The 11,369-nt window shown below is 42.3% G+C and overlaps 1 protein-coding gene across 3 annotated transcripts in view; it reads right to left on the minus strand.

Moving 5' to 3' along the window:
• LOC109890061 (disks large homolog 5) overlaps window positions 1-3,153 on the minus strand; it is a 97,525-nt gene extending 94,372 nt beyond the window's left edge. For 2 of the 3 annotated variants that reach the window (XM_031823767.1, XM_020482024.2), the window contains exon 1: window positions 2,372-3,153. In XM_031823767.1, the coding sequence (XP_031679627.1) occupies window positions 2,372-2,672 (301 nt within the window). In that variant the 5' untranslated portion in view covers window positions 2,673-3,153. The remainder of the gene's footprint in view (window positions 1-2,371) is intronic. The other variant, XM_031823768.1, reaches the window with a different exon arrangement.
• Window positions 3,154-11,369: the final 8,216 nt, after the last annotated feature.

Genomic DNA, 11,369 nt, shown 5'->3' on the forward strand with positions numbered 1-11,369 from the left:
TAGGGTCCATATGAAAGGGCACGTCAGCCCCGAGAGCATATCCATGGAACGTCTGTGAGCGTATAATATAAAAGCCAGGAAGCCCTTTATTTAAACGTAAAGGCAAATTACATGATATTAATATATTGATGACAACTTGGGAAATTACGTGCACATTTAGCCCCACACAGAATAGGCTACTGCATTTCATTTCCCCTAATAAACCTAAAGTAAAAGGACACTTGAATTTTTATTTTACTAGGCAAGTCAGTTAAGAACAAATTCTTATTTTCAATGACGGTCTAAGAAACAGTGGGTTGGTTAACTGCCTGTTCAGGGGCAGAACGACAGATTTTGTCAGCTCGGGGATTTGAACTTGCAACCTTTCGGTTACTAGTCCAATGCTCTAACCACTAGGCTACCCTGCCGCCCCTACACTGAACAAAAATATAAATGCAACATGTAAACTGTTGGTCCTATGTTTCATGAGCTGAAAAGACCCCAGAAAGGTTCCAATACTCACAAAAAGCTTATTTCTCTATTTTGTGCACAAATGTGTTTACGTCCCTGTTAGTGAGCATTCTCCTTTGCCAAGATTATCCTGACAGGTGTGACATATCAAGAAGCTGATTAAACAGCATGGTCATACACAGGTTAACCTTGTGCTGTGGACAATAAAAGGCCACTAAATTGTACAGTTTTGTCACAACAGAATGCCACAGATTTCTCAAGTTGAGGGAGCGTGCAATTGGCATGCTGACTGCAGGAATTTCCACCAGAGCTGTTCCAAGAACATTGTATGTTCATTGCTTTACCATAAGCCGTGACCCAACATACATTTTGAGAATTTGGCAGGATGTCCCACAGACCTCACAACCGCAGACCACATCTATGGCGTTGTGTGGGCAAGCGGTTAGCTGATGTCAACGTTGTGAACAGAGTTCCCCATGTTGGCGATGGGGTTATGGTATGGGCAGGCATAAGCTACAGACAACGAACACAAACGCATTTTACCCAGGGCAATTTGAATGCACAGAGATACCGTGATGAGGAACTCAGGCCCATTGTCGTGCATTCATCTACTTCCATCACCTCATGTTTCAGCATGATAATGCACTGCCCCAAAATGTCCCAGTTCTTCCATGGCCTGCATTGTCACCAGACATGTCACCCATTGAGCATGTTTGGGATGCTCTGGATTGAAGTGTATGACATGTTCCAGTTCCGGCCAAAATCCATTAAGAAGTAAATTCATTAGGCCCTAATCCTCATAACAGAGCAGTGGGACAACATTCCACAGGTCACAATCAACAGCCTGATCAACTCTATGTGAAGATGTGTCACACTGCATGAGGAAAAACAATGGTCACACCAGATAATGATACTGGTTCTGATCCATGCCTCTACTTTTTTTAAAGGTATATGTGACCTACAGATGCATATCTGTATTCCCAGTCATGTGAAATCCAGAGATTCGGCCAAAATGAATTTACTTCCTCATATGAGCTGTAACTCAGTAAAATCAATGAATTTGTTGCATGCTGGCCTCTTTGTTCAGTATAGTTTGATGGGCAAAAAAAGCATATCTACATACAGTGGAACTGCCCCATCTGTATCCTATACATTGTAGAATATGCCCACTTTGAAGGCGGCTATGATATGTGCATTGCAACTGTAATGAAGATATGTTGTTACCTATATATGGGTGGTCCCTGAAGTGTTATTCTGGAATACATATTTCATGCTCCTCATTCAAAAGGAGGAATGGCAAGTGTGTTCATTTAGCATCTACTGCCTAGCCAAACAGTAGCAGAGTCCACATGGACTATAATAAATAGTAATAGGAGTTTGGTTATAGAGCCTGTGGCCTCTATGTCTCTGCTGGTTATCATTTGCTTATTTGAAGGTAAAATGTTGCTGTGGAATGAACAATGTGATGATGAAACAGAACCAAACTTTGGTAACAACCTAAAATGTTAACAAAGTTCCATTCTTTTCAGCATCACATTTTACATTCCAAAGCAATATTTCACCTTCAAAAATGTTCCATCCTGAAAGAAACCACAAGGGCCACACAAGGACCTGGAGTTCTAGTCTTATGGCTTTGAATATGGCTTTGAATGCTGCACATCAACACCCCTAATGTCAACATGAGAATGACATAGCTAGTCAATGATCCATAGGATCGTGTGGCTAGGGTTGGAAGGAAACAGTTTTATCTTATGTAGAATAGCTTTTAGAAGTATTGCACAGCAGACCACCCGGTAAGTGCACTATGAGACTTGGGTATAGGTAGCACTTCAATATCTCTAATGTTGTGTGGAGGAATGTAGCAAGAATGCTTCATACGTTTTGATGTGCAAACGTGTTGCATGCGTGCATGGTATCTTACCAGACGAATGGTCAACGGGTCCACCGCCGTTAGTAAAGACTGCCGAATACAGCTCAGGGTACGTCTTCTCCAAGGCCACACACAGTTCGAGGAAATGGTCGCTTTCCTTGTTCACAAGCATCTTCAAAAGCTGGTCCACTTTCTCCGCGCTGGAAGAGCAGTTTTGGTCCAGTTCGAAGCGGTCGAGCTGGCTTAGAGTACCGGAGAGTATCAGCAACTCTATCAGCCGGTCTGCGTCAGTTATTGAGTCCAGCAAGTTTTGGTGGCATTGGTCTAACAACTCTTTGTGCTTTGGCTCCATTGCCGTTCGCTTTAGTTCGGTAGCTAACTAGCTAACGTTAGCAGACTGGTTAGCTAACGTATCCTTGGCTTTATTTCTCCAAAATGACCCCCCCCCCCCCCTGCCCGATAAGCGAACAAGGAACTAACTTCCTAATTGTCACTTGTATGAATTCAGCAGAACAGCCATGACATAGAATGGCATGGGACCGCAATTTTTTATAACAAATAGGAAAAGGCACACGAAGCCATATTTGTTGCCTACTGTTGACTGCACTAAACAGCCATACATTTTCCCAGGTTACTTACGTTTGGCAACTTCATCCAGTTTTGCGTTATTCCGACAAAACCCTGCCCTAACACATGAGCTTTTTCCAAAGAGTCATTTATTTCATGCACTAAACCAACTCAAGTGCTAGGAAAACTACCGTAACTCTCTCGCTGTTCCCCAGCTATACTGTATCCTGCGCAATGTCTGGGCTGTTCAGCAGCTGCTGCTGCCTGCTGTCAATCAAATTCCCATACAATGCCATGTAAAGTAAAATGGGGCGGGCCTTACCCCAAGACACACCTGATTTTTCAATGGGCGTACGTTCTGAAAACCTAGGCGGAAAAGATGAGAATGGATTAAAAAAAATGCATAAAAATGTTGCTGTGATACATATATTGTAGCATAAATACATTGTAGAAGAGGCAGTAATGACAACCAACTCAGCAAACATTGTTGTAGCCAATTAAAACATTTTTGGTATCCAACATATATCAATTTTGGTGAGATGAAGAGGAGATTTTCACTGTACTTGTGCACGTGACATTAAAACTTAAAATTGAAACTGAAGAGATGTTTTATTATGTTTATATGAATATAAATTAATATGTTTAGATTAATTAAAATCGTTGAATATATTAATTCATATGGTTTTGTTGTGAAAAAAAATATGTTTAATTACACAGCAATATACACAGCGCACAAAACATTAGGAACACCTGCTCTTTCCATGACATAGACGAACCAGGTGAATCCATGTGAAAGCTATGATCCCTTATTGATGTCACCTGTTACATACACTTCAATCAGTGTAGATGAAGGGGAGGAGACAGGTTAAAAATATATTTTAAAGTCTTGAGACATATGGATTGTGGATGTGTGCCATTCAGAGGGTGAATGGGCAAGACAAAATATTTAAGTGCCTTTGAACTGGGTACGGTAGTAGGTGCCAGGCACACCGGTTTGAGTGTGTCAAGAATTGCAACGCTGCTGGGTTTTTCATGCTCAACAGTTTCACGTGCGTATCAAGAATGGTCCACCACCCAAAGGACATCCAGCCAACTTGACACAACTGTGGGAAGCATTGGAGTCAACATGGGCCAGTATCCGTGTGGAATGTTTTTGATGCCTTGTAGAGTCCATGCACCAACAAATTGAGGCTGTTCTGAGGGCAAAAGGGGTGCAATCAATATTAGGAAGGTTGTTTCTAATGTTTTGTCAACATATGTATACATGTGATACTGAATGCAACATTCTTACCAGTGTGCCAACTGTACTGAGACATTTCTCAGCAGCCAAAATTAATTGAAGGGAGGCAGCAACCAAGAAGATGAATAATGCCATCACTAACACAGAGAGGCTGCTGCCTTCATAAAGACTTGAAATCATTGGCCACTAATGGATCACTCGTCACTTTATTAATATTGCCACTTTAATAATGATGTTAACATGTCTAGCATTACTCATCCCATATGTATATACTATATTTTAAACCATCTATAGCACCTTGCCTATGCCGCTTAGTCATTGCTCATCCATATATTTACATGTACATAGTCTTGTTCCATCCCTTTACTTAGATTTGTGTGTATTAGGTAATTGTTGTGGCATTGTTAGATGACTTGTTGATATTGCTGCACTGTCAGAACTAGAAGCACAAGCATTTCGCTACACTCGCAACAATATCTGCTAACCATGTGTATGTGACCAATCAGATTTGATTTGATTTGATTTTTTAAATAATTTTTTTATTTCACCTTTATTTAACCAGGTAAGCTAGTTGAGAACAAGTTCTCATTTGCAACTGCGACCTGGCCAAGATAAAGCATAGCAGTTCGACGCATACAACAACACAGAGTTACACATGGAATGAACAAAACATACAGTCAATAGTACAGTAGAAAAAAAAGAAAACCAAATCAAAATACAGTGAGTGCAAATTAGGTCAAATAAGGGAGGTAAGGCAATAAATAGGCCATGGTGGCGAAGTAATTACAATTTGGCAATAAACACTGGAATGGTAGATGTGCAAAAGATGGTTGTGCAAGTAGAGATACTGTGGTGCAAAGCAGCAAAATAAATAAATACAGTATGGGAATGAGGTAGATAGATGGGCTGTATACAGATGGGCTATGTACAGGTGCAGTGATCTGTGAGCTGCTCTGACAGCTGGTTCTTAAAGCTAGTGAGGGAGATGGGAATCTCCAGCTTCAGTGATTTTTGCAGTTCGTTCCAGTCAGTGGCAGCAGAGAACTGGATTTGGCTTTGGTGGTGACCAGTGAGATATACCTGCTGGAGCATGTGCTACGAGTGGGTGCTGCTATGGTGACCACTGAGCTGAGATAGGGCGGGGCTTTACCTAGCAGAGACTTGTAGATAACCTGTAGCCAGTAGGGTTGGTGACGAGTATGAAGCGAGGGCCAGCCAACGAGAGCATACAGGTCTCAGTGGTGGGTAGTATATGGGGCTTTGGTGACAAAACGGATGGCACTGTGATAGACTACATCCAGTTTGCTGAGAAGAGTGTTGGAGGCTATTTTATAGATGACATCGCCAAAGTCAAGGATCGGTAGGATGGTCAGTTTTACGAGGGTATGTTTGGCAGCATGAGTAAAGGAAGCTTTGTTGCGAAATGGGAAGCCAATTCTAGATTAAATTTTTGATTGGAGTTGCTTAATGTGAGTCTGGAAGGAGAGTTTACAGTCTAGCCAGACACCTAGGTATTTGTAGTTGTCCACGTATTCTAAGTCCGAGCCGTCCAGAGTAGTGATGCTGGAAGGCGGGCAGGTGCGGGCAATGATCGGTTGAATAGCATGCATTTAGTTTTATTTGCGTTTAAGAGCAGTTGGAGGCCACGGAAGGAGAGTTGTATGGCATTGAAGCTCATCTGGAGGTTAGTTAACACAGTGTCCAAAGAAGGGCCAGAAGTATACAGAAGGGTGTCGTCTGCGTAGAGGTGGATTAGAGAATCACCAGCAGCAAGAGCGACATCATTGATGTGATTGCCTCGCCTGGTTCACCAACTACTTCTCTGATAGAGCTCAGTGTGTCATATCGGAGGGCCTATTGTCTGGACCTCTGACAGTCTCTATGGGTGTGCCACAGGGTTCAATTCTCGGGCCGACTCTCTTTTCTGTATACATGTTGCTCTTGCTGCTGGTGATTCTCTGATCCACCTCTACGCAGACGAAACCATTCTGTATACTTCTGGCCCCTCCTTGGACACTGTGGTAAAGTCCTGCCTTATCTCAGCTCACTGGTCACCGTAGCAGCACCCACTCGTAGCACGTGCTCCAGCAGGTATATCTCACTAGTCACCCCCAAAGCCAATTCCTCCTTTGGTCGTCTTTCCTTCCAGTTCTCTGCTGCCACTGACTGGAACGAAATGCAAAAATCTATCGACCTACCTCATCCCCATACTGGTATTTATTTATTTATTTATTTTGCTCCTTTGCACCCCAGTATCTCTACCTGCACATTCATCTTCTGCCGATCTACCATTCCAGTGTTTAACCTCATTTGCACTCACTGTATATTGACTTTTTGTTTTCTTTTGTTCTACTGTATTATTGACTGTATGTTTTGTTTATTCCATGTGTAACTCTGTGTTGTTGTATGTGTCGAACGCTTTATCTTGGCCAGGTCGCAGTTGCAAATGAGAACATAAAACTTAAAGCTAGTGAGGGAGATGTGAGTCTCCAGCTTCAGAGATTTTTGCAATTCTTTCCAGATCAATGTCATTCCAGGATACCCAGGTCAGGTCGATTTGACAGTGATGAGGGGTGGTCGTTTGGTCGCAGACCCATTACGGATGCAGGCAATGAGGCAGTGATCGCTGAGATCTTGATTGAAAAAAGCAGAGGTGTATTTGGAGGGTGAATTAGTTAGGATGACATCTATGAGGGTGCCCATGTTTACTGATTTGTGGTTGTACCTGGTAGGTTCATTGATAATTTGTGTGAGATTGAGGGCATCAAGCTTAGTTTGTAGGATGGCCGGGGTGTTAAGCATGTCCCAGTTTAGGTCACCTAGTAGCACGAGCTCAGAAGATAGATGTGGGGCAATCAGTTCACATATGGTATCGAGGGCACAGCTGGGGACAGAGGGAGGTCTATAGCAAGCGGCAACAGTGAGAGACTTGTTTCTGGAAAGGTGCATTTTTAGAAGTAGAAGCTCAAATTGTTTGGGTACAGACTTAGAAAGTAATACAGAACTCTGCAGGCTATCTTTGCAGTAGATTGCAACACCGCCCCCTTTGGCAGTTCTATCTTGGCGGAAAAAGTTATAGTTAGCAATGGAGATTTCAGAGTTTTTGGTGGTTTTCCTAAGCCAGGATTCAGACACGGCTAAAACATCTGGGTTGGCAGAGTGTGCTAAAGTAGTGAGTAAAACAAACTTAGAGGTAGTATGGAACCACCAAGACTCTTCCTAGAGCTGGCTGTTGTCCAAACTGAGCAATCGGGGGAGAAGGGCCTTGGTCAGGGAGGTGACCAAGAACCCGATGGTCACTCTGAAAGAGCTCCAGAGTTCCTCTGTGGAGATGGGAGAACCTTCCAGGAGAACAACCATCTCTGCAGCACTCCATCAATCAAGCCTTTATGGTAGTGGCCAGACAGAAGCCACTTGTCAGTAAAAGGCACATGACAGCCCGCTTGGAGTTTGCCAAAAGGCACCTAAAGACTCTCAGACCATGAGAAACAAGATTCTCTGGTCTTTTAAAATATTTTTTTACCCCTTTTTCTCCCCAATTTCGTGGTATCCAATTGGTAGTTACAGTCTTGTATCATCGTTGCAACTACCGTACGGACTTGGGAGAGGTGAAGGTTGAGAGCCGTGCATCCTCCGAAACACAAGCCGCACTGCTTCTTGACACAATGCCCACTTAACCCGGAAGCCAGCCGCACCAATGTGTTAGAGGAAACACAGTACACCTGGCGACCATGTTAGCGTGCACTACACCACTCGGGAGGCCCTTAAGATTCTCTGGTCTGATGAAACCAACATTGAACTCTTTGTCCTGAATACCAAGCATCACATCTGGAGGAAACCTGGCACCATCACTATGGTTAAGCATGGTGGTAGCAGAATCATTCTGTGGGGATGTTTTTCAGCAGCTGGGACTAGGAGACTAGTCAGGATCACCAGGAAAGATGAATGGAGCAAAGTACAGAGTGATCCTTAGTGAAAACCTGCTCCAGAGCCCTCAGGACCTGACTGGGGCGAAGGTACACCTTCCAACAGGACATCGACCCGAAGCACACAGCCAAGACAAAGCAGGAGTGGCTTCGAGACAAGTCTCTGAATGTCCTTGAGTAGCCCAGCCAGAGCCTGGACTTGAACCCAATCGAACATCTCTGGAGAGACCTGAAAATAGCTGTGCAGCGACGCTCCCCATCCAACCTGACAGAGCATGAGAGGATCTACAGAGAAGAATGGGGGAAACTCCCCAAATACAGGTGTGCCAAGCTTGTAGTGTCATACCCAAGAATATCCAAGGGTGAAATCGCTTGGCAAAGATCCTTCAACAAAGTACTGAGTAAAGAGTCTGAATACTTATGTAAATGTAATATTTAAATTTGAAAAATGTCTAAAAACCTGTTTTTGCTTGGTCATTATGGGGGTATTGTGTGTAGATTGATGAGGGGAAAAAACAATGTAATCCATTTTAGAATAAGGCTGTAACGAAACAAAATGTGGAAAAAGTCCAGAGGTCTAAAAACTTTCCGAATGCACTGTATCTATCCAAAATGGAGATTTAGGGATAAACCACTTCTCCAATTTCATTGAATGAACTACAGGACAAAATAGAAACCCTCCAACCCAAAAAGGCCTCGTACATTTCTTCAGTGAAAACAATGTACTGAGCTAATGTCACATTGGCTTTTTACCAAATTACCGTACGACAGGCCATGTATTCACCCTGCACACCCAAAATGACAAACAAACCTAAACAAAGGCAAAGTCTTCTTATGCTTTGTTGATTTCAAAAAATAGTTTTAGTCAATTTGGCATGAGGGCCTGCTACACAAATAAATGGAAAGCAGTGTCAGGGGAAAAACATTAGAAATTAAAATTGGCAGCAGCACCTAGATCTTCTGCTCAGATTCTGTCAGACCTGGGCCCTGACAATACATCTCAGAAAGACAAAAAATAATGGTGTTCCAAAAAAGGACTACAAATTTAATCGAGACACCGTTGCCCTAGAGCACACAAAAACTATATAACACTACCAGTCAAAAGTTTGGACACACCCACTCATTCAAGGGTTTTTCTTTATTTGTACTATTTTCTACATTGTAGAATAATAGTGAAGACATAAAAACTATGAAATAACACATATGGAATCATGTAGTAACCAAAAAAGTGTTAAACAAATCAAACTATATTTTATACATGAGATTCTTCAAAGTAGCCACCCTTTGCCTTGATGACAGCTTTGCAAACTCTCAGGCTCTCAGGCTCAACCAGCTTCCTGAAGTAGTCACCTGGAATGCATTTCAGGTGACTATTTATATATTTGTGTATTGTTTATAGTAATGTATTCTTTATTTAATAAAAAATTATTTTGCCATCTCTTGACTGGTGACTTGACTCAATTTGTTCTCTTTTAGCTCGGTATTGCCTCTACTTGACAACAGTTCAGAGTGGAGATTTCATTTATTTACAGGGAGGGAGAGGTTCCCCCTACTGGTCCTCATGCTTCAATACAATTTCAACGTTCGAATCACTACGGCTGCTTTTAGATGGGCAGCCCAATTCTGATATTCTTTCCACTAATTGGTCTTTTGACCAATCATATCAGATCTTTCACATTAGAGCTTTTTCAGAGCTGATCTGATTGGTCAAAAGACCAATTAGTGAAAAGAATATCAGAATTGAGCTGCCTGTCTAAAGGAACTATGGAGGCAATTAAGCCTGTTCAGAAACAACCCCTAGTCCCTACACTTGTGGAAATCTGAGAGGATTTGATAGCATTATGATAATAACTCCACCGTGTCCTCCGATTGGTTATGTGGGATTTTCACAATATTGCTTACACCTCCAATCCTTTCAGAACTACACAACTCACTCAATGCATTGCTTTAGCCTATCATAAGGCAATCAGAAAACACTTCACTTAGTGTGGCTTTCCGGCAGACTAGACGGTATGTTGCATATTGCTGCCTTTCACAGTTTGGAAAGTGCACTGCACATTTGTTCACAAAAAAAAAGGGAAATGGGAAATAGGGAAAAAAGGAAATTGCACTGCCGTCTATACACACTGAGTGTACAAAACATTAAGAACACCTTCCTAATATGGCGCTGCACCACCCCCTTTGCCCTCAGAACAGCCTCAACACATCAGGGCATGGACTCCATAAGGTACGTTCCACAGGGATGCTGGCCCATGTTGACTCCAATGCTTCCCAAGGTTTTTTCTAGTTGTCTGGATGTCCTTTGGGTTGTGGATCATTCTTGATACTCATGTGAAACTGTTGAGTGTGAAAAACTCAGCAGTGGTGCAGTCCTTGACACACTCTAACCGGTGCGCCTGGCACCTACTACCATACCCCGTTCAAAGGCACATAAATATTTTGTCTTGCCCATTCACCCTCTGAATGGCACAAATACACAATCCATGTTTCAATTGTCTAAAGGTGTAAAAATCCTTCTTTAGCCTGTCTCCTTCCATTCATCTACACTGATTGAAGTGCATTTAACAAGTGACATCAATAAAGATTCATAGATTTTTACCTGAATTCATCTGGTCAGTCTGTCATGGAAAAGTTTTGTAAACTCAGTGTATATGCAGACGGTGTAATTACAATGTAGTTACACATTTAGCCTTTTTATCAACAATTAATCCTGCCGGGGTCAAATTTTTGTAAGGGCTCCTGAGTGGCGCAGCGGTCTAAGGCACTGCCTCTAAGCGCGTTACTGTAGTCCCTGATTTGAATCCAGGCTGCATCACATCCGGACGTGATTGGGAGTTCCATATGGCGGCGCACAATTGGCCCAGCATCGTCCAGGTAAATAGGATTTTTTTCTTACTAGCCTAGTTAAATAAAGTTTTCATACAAATGTTATAAATAAAAATACAACCAGTGAACACAATCTGAGAAATGTTCTGAACTTCAAGACATTACTGCCCTCTGGAGGCCAGAATGAAGAACTGTCCTGAGCTACATTACTGCCCTCTAGGGGCTAGAATGAAAATAACATATATGACAGGTTGAGATATTGTTGGATATTGTATCTCGTAAACATTATTCGAATCATAAATACACCAAATTAACATTGATTACATGACTATTGGCCTCATGACTATCTGAACTCCAGTCCCAGTGTCTTCTGTATTGGAACAGGGTTTATAGACCAGTGTGAAGAAAAGGGTCAAAGAGAAATTTAAATGAGTTTTACTTCATATTTATCATCTCCAGCATCACCCCAACATATGTGAAAACAGCACGT

Source organism: Oncorhynchus kisutch, linkage group LG4 (genome assembly GCF_002021735.2).
Source record: "Oncorhynchus kisutch isolate 150728-3 linkage group LG4, Okis_V2, whole genome shotgun sequence".
NCBI classification, from domain to species: domain Eukaryota; kingdom Metazoa; phylum Chordata; class Actinopteri; order Salmoniformes; family Salmonidae; genus Oncorhynchus; species Oncorhynchus kisutch.